The sequence below is a fragment of the Arabidopsis lyrata genome (assembly GCF_000004255.2).
Source record: "Arabidopsis lyrata subsp. lyrata unplaced genomic scaffold ARALYscaffold_2, whole genome shotgun sequence".
NCBI classification, from domain to species: Eukaryota; Viridiplantae; Streptophyta; class Magnoliopsida; order Brassicales; family Brassicaceae; genus Arabidopsis; species Arabidopsis lyrata.
This window is the reverse complement of record NW_003302554.1, coordinates 1,448,389-1,464,257: the sequence shown is the minus strand read 5'-3', so window position 1 is coordinate 1,464,257 and position 15,869 is coordinate 1,448,389. Positions and strand designations below refer to the sequence as shown.

The following is a 15,869-nucleotide window of genomic DNA, read 5'->3' as shown; positions in this document are numbered from 1 at the left end:
AATCCAAAACTCTAACACGTCGGATTCTCCTGGACAAAATGTTTAATGTCAACGATCTAACAACGCAACCTATCTTTCAAGAAAAAGAAACAGAGAATAAATCATCTTTTTGATAAATTAGTTATGCACCCCTCGTTTTATGATATTTTACAGATTTAACCACATTATATTATTTTCTACTCTATGTCAAAATATTGGATTCTATCTACTACTTACTACAAGTCAAAAATACAAGATCTATTTTGCTTGAAGAGTTTTATTTATTATATTCCATTATAAATAAATTGAAAACTTCAAGTACTAGTTTAGATTTAACTATGGAATGTTAGTTAAAACTTAAAAGAGAAGAAACACAAGTTTGACTAGGATGTTAAATGATTAGTGAAATACTTTATCTGAACATATAGAGTTTCCGAAAAAGCAATCATGAAATGTTAAAGGGTATTAGTAGATTAATGGTGTTTTAGGTATTCTATATATTTTTTTTGTAACTGAAAAATTTGAACCAATCTTCGAAACCTGTGAAAATATTTTAATTATTTAATGTGTCTATAGTTAACCAATTCGTGGTGGTCTAGTGGTTAAATAACTCATGAAAAGATCAAAGGTTTAACGTTCTAGTCTTCCCACTATATTTTCAATCAAATTTATACGGAGATTGATATGGGTTTTGTTGTAGGATAATGGCTAATCATAATTAAAATCACAATGAAATACTCATTCATCCACTAAATCACCATGAATTAGTTTTTATTTGTGGTAGTTAACTAAGTTACATAACATTTGTGCCAAAACGAAATAGACCAAAAGTATAAGGGGCAATGTTCGACTATTACGCGCAAACACTTTTTCCCAAAAAAACATATCAACACAAAGACTTTTCTCATGTTCTCATGTGTTGTTTATAAAAGCAACACATCGTTTGGAGGTTTTACGCTAGACTCTGTATCTGACCCAACGAAGACGTTAGAAAACAAACAAACTAACAAAGAGAAGATGAAATTGATTTGGTCACCGGAAACTGCATCAAAGGCTTACATCGACACCGTTAAATCGGTAAGTTCATTTCCTCTGTTCATTAACTCCATGACTTTTGAAACGTTTTCAAAAAGATTTCATACTTTTTCAAGAAGTAAAGCTTCTTTCGATCGTTTTCACATTTCTCAAAAACCCAATTATCTAGATTTGAAAGTTTTTTCGTATCCTTTAATCTTGCACGTTTTGGCCTTCTTGTAACAATTTTAACGTTTTTTTATATTATTTTTGGGCAACTTTTGCAGTGTGAAAATCTTGGAACGCCGGGAGCGGCAGAGCTAGTGGCGGCGATGGCGGCAGGATGGAACGCGAATTTAATCGTGGAAACATGGTCAGAAGGAGAAACCATAGCCATAAGCATAGGCTTAACCATAGCGAGTCGACACACAAACGGAAGACACATTTGTATTGTACCAAACGCAAGATCACAAACTGCTTATCTTCAAGCCATGGCAGAACAATCTTGCTCAAACTTGCCGGAGACGATTATTATGAATGAGGAAGAAGAAGAATTGGAGCACACGATGCTGACGCTACAAGGAATCGATTTCTTGGTAGTTGACTGGGATCAGAAGGATTTCGCAGCAAACGTTTTGAGAAACGCTGTGTTTGGAAGCAGAGGTGCGGTTGTGGTATGCAGAAGCGGTTACCGAAGAAGCACTTCATGTTTCAGTTGGACAAAAGCATTTAGTGACCGGAATGTTGTAAGAACAGTGACTCTTCCAGTTTCCGGTGGTCTAGAAATCGCTCATGTTGCTGCAGCAAGAAGCTCTGGGAAGAGTGATAACAACAACAAAAGAAAATGGATCAAGCATTTTGATCAAAGATCAGGAGAAGAACATGTTATTCGAAAGTAAAACAAAAAGTGTGGAATGTTATGTTTGATACTTTTTTTGTTCATAATTTGTGTAAGAGTGGTTTGTACATAAAATCCAATATACTGCAATATTTATTGGAAGATTTGATTTTTGTGTTACATTAAATTCCAAGAAAATGACACAATCATCTAAGTTAAAAGCTTTAGAATCAACCTGGACGTCATTGTATGGTTTTAAGTTTAATCATCGTAACTACCACGGCTTCTTCTCGAAGATTTCTTGTCTGAAAGAACTTTTTTGCTTTTAAGTCGTTTATTGTCAGCTTTCTCAGCCCTGAAATGTAAGAATTCACAACGTCAAGATTTGAGGATTGAGAGTTAACACAATGGAATAATGAAAAACGATTTGGTTTCGTTGGATCTCACAGCTTTACAATTTTCTTCTTCTGTTCTTCTGATGGTGGAGGTGGAACATACGAAGCCGCATTAATTATCGCCTGTTCAGTTATGTGATTAAACCAAAACATCTCCGCTTTAGATAAAACGAAACACACCATGACCAAAAGACGCGATATTCAATAGAGCCATTTGGTATATTACCTGTAGTTTTTCAAGTGCATCGTCAATGTTGCCTCTGCAAGGGAACACACGGTCAGAAATGGAGAAGTTATTGAAAATGGTATATGATAGAAAATATTATTACGTTACTGACTTCTGCGTTCTGGTTTTGGTTGAAGATATCACAAGTTCACCGTCCTTGTTGATCCGATTCTTCTCCTGTTGACAAACAACAAAAAGCTAAATACACAACGCATAGAAACAAAAAGCCAAATACTCTATTGTCCTAAATTTTGGCCCCTACGAGATCAAGATTCAAACATCAAACAACATTTTCACAATTATATCTACTCTCTCCATGGAACACGATAGAGATAAAACTCGCACTCCTAGTTTTGAAAAGGGATGATAGAGTAAGAAAACAAACCGTTTGTATGATTTTCTCTCTGATCCTGTCACTTAGCCAGTAGGCGTTCTTCACATTGAAGCGCATATCTACTTTGGTATTCACTGCAAAATAATTGGTACATGTGAAAGCATTGAGGCATCAAACAGCCAAAAACTACAATGCAAAGAACAGTTAAAAAGGCGCAAGAAGAAGGTCACACATTTGTTCACATTCTGGCCTCCAGGACCACCACTTCTAGCAAAGTTAAGTGTAACATGGTCTGCAAATACCAAAAACAGATACACATGAAACTATGAGCACATCCAATTCTACAAAACAGAACTCCAGATTGAATTTGAGATTCAAAAGTTCATTGGCTCTAATGACTTAAACTCAGTTCTCTCGAAAGTTCAAAAGTCATCAAAAAGTAGAATTCTCCTTAACCAAAAGCTTACCAAGAGTGATTTGAGGAGTAGGTTCATTGCCAGCGGAATTAGCTCTCTCTTCAGCTTCATGAAGCATCTGTTGAACCTGAGACAACCGTGAAGAGACTTTACGATCACCATTGCTTCCACCGGAGGTAGACGCCACACATCGGATGGATCCAAATCGGGAATTAGAGTGAATTGGAGCAATTAGGGGAGTGAGACGGAGACATGGCAAAAGAGATTGACACGATTTCGATGAAGAGTGAAGGAGAAGTGGATGATGGCTAAACTCGCGTAGAATCATGTTCGTCATCGTTCTGATTGCCGCCATTTTTATTCTTTCTGGGCACTGAAGAAGATTCTTCCGATGTCAAATGACGATCTCGAGAAGAAGAAGGGCGACCCTAATTTTACGTGGCTCCCAATTTCCGGTTTACGGTTAATAAGAAACCGTAACATTTTTTTGGTTTATCTCTTTATATTTAAAACGATCCGGTCCAAGTCAAAATTCAAACGCGATTTCCCGGTTCATAACTTCCGGTTCCCGTCAACGCAATTACAACTAACCAACCAGTGGTGATAGTAGCAAGTACGGAGTATCTCGCGACAACTGAGCTTTGTTGAGGATGGAACTGAGCTTAAAAGCTGAAACTTTTTCCTCTACATGAACACATAAACAATTCATTTTCAATCGTAGTAGATGGAATTACAAAAGGGAAATGCCTGTGTCTTCCAATTCTTTCATTCATCCTCCAATTGATGATCCTGCAAAGTGCAAAGCAAACACACCAAGCTAATCAGAGAGGGTAAGATGGAATATGTATCTTCAATTTGACTTAGACATTCAGTTGCAAACTTCTCCAGATGCTACACTAGAAGCTCTGCAGCCAAAGCTGTATATATATAAATTCATCTCCAAAACTCAAAAGGAAAGTACAAAAGTGAGTAGAGGACATACCACACTCTTCTGCAGATGCTCCAGCATTGCCACTGCCTTTTGTAGTTCCTCCTTACTACATACACCTGCCAGCATACTGCGGAAGGTAATGGTATCAGGACACACACCGCTAGAAACCATCTCCTGGAAAATGTCTAGAGCGCCATTAAGATCACCCACTTGACAAAACCCATGAATCAAAGTGCTGTAAGTAACTGTATTAGCAACAATTCCTCTTCTTGACATCTCGCTGAAAAGCTCCAATCCGTCATCAACCCTTCTTGCCTTACAGAAGCCATTAACGAGTGTATTAAAAGTCACAACGTCTGGGGAACATCCCTCACTAGCCATCGAATCGACCATCTGTCTGGCCTCTTCTAGGCGGTTCTGCTTGCAGAACCCATCTACCATTGAGTTATATGTGACAGTATTGGGAACTAATCCTTTACAGAGCATTTTCAAGTATAGATCTTCAGCCTTTAAAAAGTTCCTTTCTTTAACAAATACGCCGATCAATATATTGTAAGTTTGGATACCAGTTTCCACACCATTGAGGGGGAGACTATTGACCAAATCCCATGCTTCGTCCACCTTATTACCCTTGCACATTCCATTGATGATGATGATGTTATAAGTAGCAGTATCAAGATCCATCTTACTTGTCTGGAAAACCTTAAACATTTCCAATGCCTTTTCTAGGTTTCCATTCTCGCAGAGACCGCCCAGCAAAGTGTTACAAGTTACAATATCAGGGGACACACCCTGAGAAATCATCTCCTGGAAAAGGTCTTGAGCAGCATTAAGATCCCCCGCTTGACAGAACCCGTGAATAAGAGTGTTGTAAGAAACTGAATCAGGAACTAATCCTCTTCTTAACATCTCATGGAGAAGTTTAATTCCATCATCTACCCTCTTAGCCCTACAGCATCCACCTATGAGAGTATTAATAGTGATTACATTCGGAGAGCCGCCCTTGCTAACCATCAAATCAAAAATGTGCTTCGCATCATCTAGACGACTATGCTTGCAAAATCCATCGATCAATGAATTATATGTGATTGTATCAGGAAATATATTCCTTCCAAGCATCTCACGGTATAATTCTTCAGCCTCAGAGATCTTTCCTTCTTTGACAAATGCATTGATCAATGCATTGAAAGTTACAACATCAGGGTCGACATTGCTCTCGATCATATCACGTAGCAGTTGCTCCGCATCAGTCCATTTACCATAACTACAACAACCGTCTATCATACAATTGTAGGTGAGAACATTGGGAAAAATTCCTTTGTCATGCATTTCAGTGAAAAGATTTTGAGCCTTGCTGTGGTGCCCGTCTTTGCAAAGGCGATCAATGATGGCAGTATAGATTACAACATCGGCTTTGATGTGGCTTTCATCCATCTTCCTAAGCAGGTTCAAGGCAGAGTCAGTGTCACCCATCTTACACATTCCATTGACAATTGTTCCATACGTCACCTCGTTAGGTTGATGACCATTTTCAACCATCCGATCAACAAGAGCTTCTGCTTCGAGAACTCGACCCTCGCGGCAAAGACCATTCATCAGTGTGTTGAAGGCCACGACATCGTGTTGACATCCCTTTTCAACCATATGATCAAATAAAGCTACGGCTTCAGAGATCCTATCTTCGAGACATAAACCGTGGAGCAGCGTGCTAAAGGTAACAACACTGGGCTGGAAACCAAGTTTAGTGATCTTGCCCAATGTAGACAAAGCAAAGGGCAATTTATGAAAGCTGCAGAAACACTTAATCAGAATATTAAAGCTGTAGATATCAAATGGAATCCTCCGCAATTCCATCTTCTGATAGAGAGAAATCGCAACATCAGGTCGTTCCATTTTCACGACGACCACACCAATTAGTTTATTGAAATCAATTGCTGAAGGAAGTGGACGAGATCAAACCATTTCATCGAACAAAACAATCGCATCATCAAAGCATTTGATATAATGAGATCCACTTCTCAATTTCAAACTCTCTCCTTCAAAAGCTCCTTCGCTCAAAGAAGGCATACTCTTTTCAACCTTACTGCTTTTCTTGGCGACGCGGCGATGAACCAATCTCCTACTGAACAATCTCGCATAAACAGCAGCAGCATCACCAGAAGATGATTCAGATCTGCAAACCCTAGCCAACATATTCGCTTCGCCTAAATCTCTAAACTCTTACAAGTAACAACAAATGAGCTAACGAGTGAGTGACAGAGTGAGTTAATAACCCCTTAAAGAGTCAGAAAAGGACGAAAGCCACATCAAAGCCGATTACAATTTGATCCTAATACGGCAGCACATACAATTTGACCCACCTGAAAATACAGAAATATATGGAATAAATGATTGACATAGCCACAAAGATTACATAAGATTGAGGAACAACACAAATAAATTTGAGATCATTACACAAAATAGACATTCTTACTTGAAGTAATGGCTGGATTAAGTAAAGTCACATCTTCCTTTTTGAACTGCACAATGGCTCTCCCTAAGACCCTACTAGCATGAAATCACGCAGCTCTGCTTTGTCAATCTAAACAGAAAACACCATGATTGCACATAATTGAGTTTCTTCTAGCTTTAGATTGGGACCTCTATCAATATGCTTAAAGGCTACCTTCATGGTTGTTTGATGGCGAGAGTGACAAGAGGTCAAAGGTTGATATGTGCTGCCGAATGCTACCTGTTAAATGAGAAATCAGGAAAGGAAACTGGAACATTGAAGGGATTCATAAAATCTGAGAACAAAGTGGACTTATGATGATTAACAATACTTTAAATTCTTTCGAAATTTCTAAAATCCTATAATTTACTGAATATGGAAGAAAACAAGTATGTAACTGAGATAATGTCTACTCTATTATATAGTATTTGTTCTTGATGAGATTCAGTGTTTCCACCGTTTGAACTTATAGCTTCTACCTTATGTATAAGAGTGATTTGCACATAAAATCCAATCTACTGCAATTTTTATTGGAAGATTTGATTGTTGTGCTACTACAAAACATATCGGTTTTAGATAAAACAAACACACACCATGAAAAAGACGCAACTCAGTCATGTGGTTTTTACCTGTAGTTTTTCAAGTGCTTCGTCAATGTTGCCTCTGCAGAGGATTTCTTGAAAAAGGAATACGAAAGAGGATTTGGTTACTGACTTCTGCGTTCTGGTTTTGGTTGAAGATATCACAAGTTCACCGTCCTTGTTGATCCGATTCTTCTCCTTTGGACAAATAACAAAAGCTAAATACTTACCACATAAAAACAAACATCGCTCCATGGAACACGATAGAGATAAAAATCACAGTCATATTTTCGTATTCACTGAAAAAGAAGTGGTACATGTGAAGCATTGCAACATCAAGTAGCCAAAAAATACAATGCAAAGAATGGTTAAAAGGCACAAGAAAAAGGTCACACATTTGTTCACATTCTGGCCTCCAGGACCACCGCTTCTAGCAAAGTTAAGTGTAACATGGTCTGCAAATACCAAAGACAGAGATGAGCACATCAACGTCAATAATATGTTTCAAATCAAATAACCAAAGAAGACTAGTTTCAACACTAGCTTTCATGTAAAGTAAGCTCTAAATATTCAAATCCAAGATGTTGCAATCAGATTAAGAGCAATGAATTTAAGATTCATGTATACAAATGATCATTGGCTCTAATGACTAAACTCAATTCTCTAGAAAGTTCAAAAGTCATCAGAAGTAGAATTCTCTATAACCTAACCCTAGAGTGATTTGTTGGATTAGCCCTCTCTTCCGGCTTCATGAAACATCTGTTGCACCTGCGACAACCTTGAAGAAATTTTTTTTACCAAATTGCATTGGAACATTTTTTGACTGATGGGATATTGAAGAAGTCTGTAACTAGTTTTACTTGTATGGAATCAAAAAATAGTAAAAGAAGTCTGCATTGGTATTAGGATCTGAGGTATGGTGAGTGGTTTACCATACGGCTTCCAATTTCTGCAAAAACTGTACATGTGTGATGTATCACTATTGACCAGATGAGAATCAGTGTAATGTCGACTATATCAAAGATTGAGAGGAGATGAGTTTAAATATCTTGCGACAGCGCTCAGAAATATATCTATACTTTGATGATGAGCATGAACATATAAATATCTAGAATGAACAATAAAGTTAACTAAAAGCAGAACCATAAAAATTAATTTTCAATGTAGTAGGCGTGTAGAAAGTGAATTACATAAGCGAAATGGCACTGAATCTTCCAATTCTTTCATTCATACTCCAATTGATGATCCTGCAAAGCAAACTCATCAAGTTAATCAGAGAGATTTATTCTGGAATCTCTATCTTAAATCTGACTTAGACATTCAGTTGCAAACTTCTCCAGATGCTACACTAGAAGCTCTGCAGCCAAATTCATCTCCAAAACTCAAAAAGGAAAGTATATAGACAGGATAAAAAAATGAGTAGAGGACATACCACACTCTTCTGCAGATCCTCCAACATTGCCACTGCCTTTTGTAGTTGTTCCTTACTACATAAACCAGCCAGCATAGTGAGGAAATTAATGGTGTCAGGACACACACCACTAGAAACCATCTCCTGGAAAATGTCTAAAGCGCAATTAAGATCACCCACTTGAAAAAACCCATGAATCAAAGCGTTGCAAGTAAATTTATCAGCAACTATTCCTCTTCTAGACATCTCGCTGAAAAGCTCCAATCCGTCATCAACCCTTCTAGCCTTACAATAGCCATTAATGAGTGTACTAAAAGTCACAACGTCTGGAGAACAGCCCTCACTAGCCATCGAATCGACCATCTGTCTGGCCTCTTCTAGGCGGTTCTGCTTGCAGAACCCATCTACCATTGAGTTATATGTGACAGTATTGGGAACTATACCTTTACAGAGCATTTCCAAGTATAGATCTTCAGCGCTTAAAAAGTTCCCTACTTTTACTAATCCGCTGATCATTATATTATACGTTTGAACATCACGTTCCACACCATTGAGGGGGAGACTATTGAACAAATCCCATGCTTTGTCCACCTTATTACCCTTGCACATTCCATTGATGATGATGTTATAAGTAGCAGTATCAAGATCCATCTTACTTTTCTGGAAAACCTCAAACATTTCCAATGCCTTATCTAGCTTTCCATTCTCGCAGAAACCATCCAGCAAACTGCCACAAGTTACAATATTAGGGGACACACCATGAGAAATCATCTCCTGGAAAAGGTCTTGAGCAGCATTAAGATCCCCCGCTTGACAGAACCAGTGAATAATAGTGTTGTAAGAAACTGAATCAGGAACTAATCCTCTTCTTGACATGTCATGGAGAAGTTTCATTCCATCATCTACCCTTTTCGCCCTACAGCATCCACCTATGAGAGTATTAATAGTGATTACATTCGGAGAGCAGCCCTTGCTAACCATCAAATCAAAAATGTGCTTCGCATCATCTTAGACGACTATGCTTGCAAAATCCATCGATCAATGAATTATATGTGATTGTATCAGGAAATATATTCCTTCCAAGCATCTCACGGTACAATTCTTCAGCCTCAGAGATCTTTCCTTCTTTGACAAATGCATTGATCAATGCATTGAAAGTTACAACATCAGGGTCGACATTGCTCTCGATCATATCACGTAGCAGTTGCTCCGCATCACTCCATTTACCATAACTACAACAACCATCTATCATACAATTGTAGGTGAGAACATCGGGAAAAATTCCTTTCTCATGCATTTCAGTGAAAAGATTTTGAGCATCGCTATGATGTGCGTCTTTGCAAAGACGATCAATGATGGCATTATAGATTATAACATTGGCTTTGATGTGGCTTAGCTCCATCTTCCTAAGCAGGTTCAAGGCAGACTCAGTGTCACCCAACTTACACATTCCATTGACAATTGTTCCGTAAGTAATCTCGTCAGGTTGATGACCATTTTCGACCATCCGATCAACAAGAGCTACTGCTTGGAGAACTCGACCCTCGCGGCAAAGACCGTTCATCAGTGTGGTAAACGTTACGACATTGGGTGTTAATCCAGTTTCAACCATATGATCAAATAAAGCTACGGCTTCAGAGATCCTATCTTCGAGACATAAACCGTGGATCAGCGTGTTAAAGGTAACAACATCGGGCTGGAAACCAAGTTTAGTGATCTTGCCCAATGTAGACAAAGCAAAGGACAATTTATGACAGCTGCAGAAACACTTAATCAGAATACTGAAGCTGTATATATCAAATGGAATCCGGCGCAATTCCATCTTCTGATAGAGAGAAATCACAACATCGGGCCGTTTCATTCTCACGATGACACCCATTAGTTTGTTGAAATCAACAGCCGGATAGAAGGTACGAGATCGAACCATATCATCGAACAATTCGATCGCATCATCAAAGCATTTGATATAATGAGATCCAATTCTCAGTTTCAAACTCTCTCCTTCAAATGCTCCTCCGTTCAGAGAAGGCATACTCTTTCCAACCTTACTAGTTTTCTTGGCGACGCGACGATGAACCGATCTCGTACTGAATAATCTAGCATAAACAGCAGCAGCATTACCAGAAGATGATTCAGATCTGCAAACCCTAGCCAACATTTTAGCTTCGCCTGATTTCCGTTATCTCCAAACTCTATCCAACAAGTGAGCAAACGAGTGTGTGTGCAGGGAAACCCTTACAGGAATCAATGGCTGGAAAGCCACTTTCTGGAGAAAAATAGGCTGGAATGCCACTCTTCTATTTTATTATTATTCTACGAATTAAATATGAAGAGATTTAAATCGAGTATTATGAAAAGACCAAAAAACCAAGTTAATATCCAGCGTCAGACCCGTTTCGATATATTTGATCCAAGCCCAATTTTTAAAACTGATTATTGCGATCGAAAGCCCATCCGACTAAGCCCAACAGAGAGATAAGAAAAAAAAAAAAACAAAACGGTAACTGTTTCGTTTTTCTTTTCTCTCATTCCCGACTCTTCTTCTCCGAAAAAAGAGAAAAACCCTAAATTTTTGATTTCACATCTTCTTCTCCAATTTCTCTCTGATTTCTTCTATTTCTTCTCCAATTTCTTCGATTTCATCACGCTTATCTCTGTCGCAGTCGAATTTGCACCGCCGTTGAAATTCTGGGGAATTTTGGTATGGCTCGTGTTAAAGACGCAAAAGGTGAATATGAATCTACGGCGGCGGCGCATCCGAGAGAACCAGCGGATTCAAGTACCGTGGTCGACCCTACAGAAGAAACCGGAGATCCGAGAGAACCAGAAAATGCTGAACCTGGAAGTGAAACCGTCGGGATGCAAACTGATCCGACAGAAGAAGCAGCAGTTGATGCTTCCGAGAGTCAACCTGGAAACGAAACCGTCGAGTTTGAAAGGAATGATGTTGAAGGACAAGCAGCAATTGCTGATTCCGATATTCAAATTGGAAAAGAGAGTCCGATAGAACTGAGTACTGCAGAGGAGGAACTCGTGGGTGCATCAGAGGAAGAGGAAGAGACCGTTACTGCTCAGGTATACATTAGTTTGAGAATGGATTAATGGTATTCAAGGTACAACTAGTTCAACTAGTGAATTAGGTTGTCTTTGAATATGAGTATATATAATTTTGATGCTAGTTCTTGGTATAATTGAAGCGGAGAATATATAGGTTTGAATTTATGTGTCTTGATACAACTAGTTCAACTTATCCCGATTATATATATGTTTGAATTGTGTGTTTTGAGACAAGTAGTTCAACAACTTAAACTCAGCGATTGTGTTTTGAATATGCAGGATACATATGAGGAAGAGGATGATGCTGCTGGTAATGCTGGTGAAGAGGATGAGCATCGTGATGTTGGTACTGGTAAAGATGATATAGAGGCTGAAGAGGATGTTGGTATAGAGGAGGAGGCTGCTGCTAAAGATGGTATAGAGGAGGAGGTTGCTGAAGCTAGTAAGGACGTTGCTGGTATAACAGCTGATGATGATTATGATAATGATGATGATGAAGATGATTCCCAGCCACTTCCGCCAGAGAAGATGTGCTTAGATAGTTCAGAATACACCAAAGGGTGTAAAATAGGAACTAGGTGTAAAGTGACTGAGACAGTGAACTTGATAGAGAAAGAGTTTAAAGACGAGGCAATATGGTTCAGAAGTCACTCTCAGTTCAAGCATGTATTCCACATGCCTAGGGAGCCAAACCACATGACTCAAGGCATGTGGATGCTTATGCTGCGCACAGTTGACACAGATCTTGAGAGGGAGTGTTGGTTTGTGGTTAATGGAGTACCTATTAGGTATTCCATCAAAGAGCATGCGTTGCTAACTGGGTTTAATTGCAAGGAATACCCGGAGAAGCATGAGGAAATGGGGAATTTGAGGTTTGTGAAGAGAATCTTCCAAAGGACTGAGAAGATAAAGGCATCTGATGTATTAGCTAAGTTGAAGGGAAAGAAGAGTTGGAAAGGAGCTGATAAGAAGAAGTTAGTAGTCTTGTATTTCTTATGCAAGATACTAAAAGCAAGCTCAAAAAGTGATGGAAACATAGAATCCTTTCTCTTAAGGATTGTTGATGATTTGGATGCATGTGAGACATATCCATGGGGCAGGTATTCATTCTCAGAATGTATGAAAGGGATCCGGAATATGATGAAGAATTTGAATGGGTCTGTCAAACCTAAAGCTCAACCTAGCTTTAGTGGATTCATTGTACCTTTGGAGGTAATCCTTTGTTTTTGATGTTTGAGTATTTGAAGTTGTATATATGGTTTTATGATATTAACTGTGTGTATTTTTTTGTAGATTCTGGCTTATGAGGCTATTCTACATCTTGGACTGAAATATAGAGTACCTGTACGTGCAGCAAATGACTGTCCAAGGATGTGCAAGCACAAGTTTAAAGAATCTGCCATGAAAGGTATCCCTTTGGAAGAAATATATCAAGAGCTTGGGACTAGCAAGGTTAGAGTTTCTGTCTTCATTTGATTATTTGGTTTGTGTCATGTATTTGATAAAGAGTCTAAGTTAAATGTATGTGTGTGTATGCACAGGATATTGACAGCATATTGGTACCAGACCAATATGAAAAATCTCTGTTGGCTGGAATCATTGAAGATAATGTTGATGATGGCCTAGGGCAGATTGATATCATTGTTGACAGTTGGAGAGAGCGTCTAGTAGAAAAGAAGAAAAAGATATGGTGGGAAGGAATGTACCAGCTGGACCAGGCGTCCCGAGAGATTGGAAATAAGTTTCTTGAGAATGAAGACCCTGAGCAAGAAGTCCCTGAGAAAGAGAGTTCTGATATTGCTAACCTTGTTGCATCTATAAACTCACTAACAGAAGTGGTGAACAATGGCTTTCAAACCATTAAGGAGAAGTTTAGTGACATGGAGAATAGAGTGAAGGCTCTTGAAGTTTCTGTGGCATCCCAGGGTCCGGCGTTTACGCCATATGGGTCGCCATATGGGTCGCCTATGGAACCACAATATGGGACAAGATATGATTTTGAGGGTGGGCAGCCGAGTCAACCGAGTCAAACCATGGATTTGGTTTTGTATAATCCCATTTCTCCAATTGTTGCAGAACAAGGTGAGTGTAGAAGTTTCTTGGTTAATTCCTGAACTTTTAAAATGGACTAATAAACTGTTTTCTTTGTACATTGTATGAAGGTGATGAGGAGGAGAAAAGGAATGAGGAAGAGATGAAAGGAAAAGAGAAGAAGAAGGGCAAGAAGACAAAGAAGAGGAAGCAACAAGAGGGTGGACCTGTACTAGCAACCGGACAGAAGCGAACAAGGGCAGCTTCCCAACATATTAAGACACCATTTGTGGAAGTGCAGCCGAAGAGAAGGAGAAAGAAGTAAGAACTATGGTTGATGTGTGCTGGTGGTGTAGGAAAAAACTAAAAAATCTTTTGGACATGATTATTTGTGTTTTGAACAAGTAGGAACTATTGTTGATGTTATTTTGGTTGTACCTGGAGTTAGTACTTGTTATTTTGGTTAATTTTAGATTTCCTACTTTTGGGTACAACTGTGTTCAGTCGGTACAACTGTGTTCAGTCGGTACAACTGGTCAAGACGGTACAACTGGTCAAGACGGTACAACTGGTCAAGACGGTACAACTGGTCAAATACTTGTTAAATACTTGTTAAACATTTAGAAATAAAACTAGGTCAAATACCCGAGAACCATTGTCAAATAAAACATTTGGTCTAGCTAGCATTGTTTTAAACATTGTTAAACAAGACGGTACAACTGGTCAAGACGGTACAACTTTGTGGTACAACTATGTCAAAGCAAAGGCATAAATACTTGTTAAACATTTAGAAATAAAACTAGGTCACTAGTTCAAACTTAAGAAACTAATAGGAAATAAGTCTACATAGGGTTATTACAAACATAAGAAGTCTACAAAGATTTAGAGGAATACATAAATACATAAGTGGTTATTACTACCACTTAGATAGCAACTCCTTCAGCCTACCAATCTCGGTTTCTCTCTCCACTGCTAGCTTCTGAAGATCTTCGATTTGAGCACGCATATCCCGTATGGATTGACGAATTGACTCCAACATAGGATTTTGGTAAGCGTGGTGAATTGCTTCTTTCTGAGTTTCAAGTTTGGTATGTATCACACGAAACTCCTCATCAACTGCATGATCCCACCACTTATGCAAGTGTTCTCCACCATCCTAAACATAAGACAACGAATTACATAGTCATTAGAACATAATTAATCATCACTATAATTACAAAAAAATCTCTAAATACCTCAGAATTTGGACATTTGTATTCCTTTCTTCCTTGATTATCTCCAGTGGTACACACGACAAGCCTAACTAGGGTTCCACAGAAACAATATCTCGGAACCCCCCAATTACCGTCGGCTCTTGCCCAACTCATATCCTCACTCGGCTCCGATTCGGAGCTTTGAGTATAGCTGATTGGCATTCTCACTGCAGAAAATCAAGAAGAATCGGAAATTTAAAACCCTAGATCCAAATCCGAATCGACAAACCCAAACCCTAGATCTATGAATTACAAATCAAAAACTAGGTAAGAGAGAGAGACAAAGCTGATAATAAAGAGAAAGAGATAATACCCTAAAAGAAAGCAGTTGTTCGCCGGAATGTACGCTCTCGCCGCCGGAAATTTTAGAAAAACAAAACTCTGGGTTTTCGTTTTCTTCGCAAATAAAAGAGAGAGAGGCTCGAGAGTTAAAGTAAGAGAGAGAAGATATTTAAGGTAAGAGAAGACTTGGAAAACCCTAGATCTATCTTCTTTTTCTTTCTAAAAAAATATTTAAAACGAAAAATTCTTTTAATAAAAAAATGAGTTTGGCGGCTGTACTTATTTAATAGTGGGACCCATGATGGCTGAATATACTCATAGTTGTCCAGTTGTACTAGGAGCAACATAGTTGGACTTTTAACACTTTTTCTTGTTTGCAGTTGGACTAGTATTTAAAAATTAAATATAAGTTGGACAAATGATTTCTCTGAATTATTTGGCATATCCAAGGTTTACATAATATTATACTTACCAAATAATTGTTTTCACGTCTTTCACTATTATTTAGGTTATCTTATAGTAAGTATCCCTTATACTAGAAGGGGTTGTTTGTGTGAGAACATCATTTTCCATAGATTTTTTTAAAAGTTGTATTCGAATATTTAAATTTTCTTTAAAAGTTAATTATAT

General features: G+C 38.4%; 5 protein-coding genes across 7 annotated transcripts; 3 read left to right on the top strand and 2 right to left on the bottom strand.

Moving 5' to 3' along the window:
• The first annotated feature begins 900 nt into the window (after nucleotides 1–900).
• On the top strand, nucleotides 901–2,011 carry LOC110230805. Its single transcript, XM_021034760.1, has 2 exons — nucleotides 901–1,056; nucleotides 1,281–2,011. Exons 1-2 carry the CDS (start codon nucleotides 997–999, stop codon nucleotides 1,890–1,892), a joined length of 672 nt encoding a protein of 223 aa, XP_020890419.1. The 5' UTR covers nucleotides 901–996; the 3' UTR covers nucleotides 1,893–2,011.
• Nucleotides 1,181–3,651, bottom strand: LOC9322515 (peptidyl-tRNA hydrolase ICT1, mitochondrial). Of its 3 annotated transcripts, none has more exons than XM_021034763.1 (8): nucleotides 3,254–3,651; nucleotides 3,019–3,078; nucleotides 2,838–2,920; nucleotides 2,565–2,629; nucleotides 2,453–2,486; nucleotides 2,279–2,349; nucleotides 2,067–2,186; nucleotides 1,181–1,806 (listed from the first exon to the last, which is right to left on the bottom strand). In XM_021034763.1, the coding sequence occupies exons 1-7, from the start codon at nucleotides 3,555–3,557 to the stop codon at nucleotides 2,093–2,095; spliced, it is 711 nt and encodes a 236-aa protein (XP_020890422.1). In that variant the 5' UTR covers nucleotides 3,558–3,651; the 3' UTR covers nucleotides 1,181–1,806; nucleotides 2,067–2,092. The 3 variants fall into 3 exon arrangements, with proteins under 3 accessions (XP_020890422.1, XP_020890421.1, XP_020890420.1); XM_021034762.1 differs by having other exon boundaries at nucleotides 1,716–1,806; nucleotides 2,556–2,629; XM_021034761.1 differs by lacking the exon at nucleotides 1,181–1,806 and having other exon boundaries at nucleotides 1,909–2,186; nucleotides 2,556–2,629.
• A 208-nt stretch (nucleotides 3,652–3,859) lies between these two features.
• LOC110230804 (pentatricopeptide repeat-containing protein At1g64100-like) lies at nucleotides 3,860–10,892 on the bottom strand. Its single transcript, XM_021034759.1, is given in 4 exon segments — nucleotides 3,860–3,991; nucleotides 4,185–5,023; nucleotides 8,844–9,624; nucleotides 9,626–10,892. Coding segments are annotated over 4 exon segments (2,793 nt in total). The 5' UTR covers nucleotides 10,775–10,892; the 3' UTR covers nucleotides 3,860–3,967.
• LOC110230843 lies at nucleotides 5,158–5,650 on the top strand. The gene is given in 3 exon segments (XM_021035024.1): nucleotides 5,158–5,258; nucleotides 5,336–5,585; nucleotides 5,588–5,650. Coding segments are annotated over 3 exon segments (414 nt in total).
• Nucleotides 10,893–13,629: 2,737 nt separating the features above from the next.
• LOC110230708 lies at nucleotides 13,630–14,195 on the top strand. The gene is made up of 2 exons (XM_021034265.1): nucleotides 13,630–13,755; nucleotides 13,836–14,195. The coding sequence occupies exons 1-2, from the start codon at nucleotides 13,641–13,643 to the stop codon at nucleotides 14,027–14,029; spliced, it is 309 nt and encodes a 102-aa protein (XP_020889924.1). The 5' UTR covers nucleotides 13,630–13,640; the 3' UTR covers nucleotides 14,030–14,195.
• Nucleotides 14,196–15,869: the final 1,674 nt, after the last annotated feature.

Bases quoted from the DNA above. Each gene is read 5' to 3' on its own strand.
- LOC9322515 (XM_021034762.1), bottom strand. From the start codon at position 3,557: ATGGCGGCAATCAGAACGATGACGAACATGATTCTACGCGAGTTTAGC. The intron at 3,079-3,253 runs GTAAGCTTTTGG...TGGTATTTGCAG, and splicing joins TACTCCTCAAATCACTCTTG to ACCATGTTACACTTAACTTT. The intron at 2,630-2,837 runs GTTTGTTTTCTT...GTTTGTCAACAG, and splicing joins GAGAGAAAATCATACAAACG to GAGAAGAATCGGATCAACAA.
- LOC110230805 (XM_021034760.1), top strand. From the start codon at position 997: ATGAAATTGATTTGGTCACCGGAAACTGCATCAAAGGCTTACATCGAC. The intron at 1,057-1,280 runs GTAAGTTCATTT...CAACTTTTGCAG, and splicing joins ACATCGACACCGTTAAATCG to TGTGAAAATCTTGGAACGCC.
- LOC110230708 (XM_021034265.1), top strand. From the start codon at position 13,641: ATGGAACCACAATATGGGACAAGATATGATTTTGAGGGTGGGCAGCCG. The intron at 13,756-13,835 runs GTGAGTGTAGAA...CATTGTATGAAG, and splicing joins TCCAATTGTTGCAGAACAAG to GTGATGAGGAGGAGAAAAGG.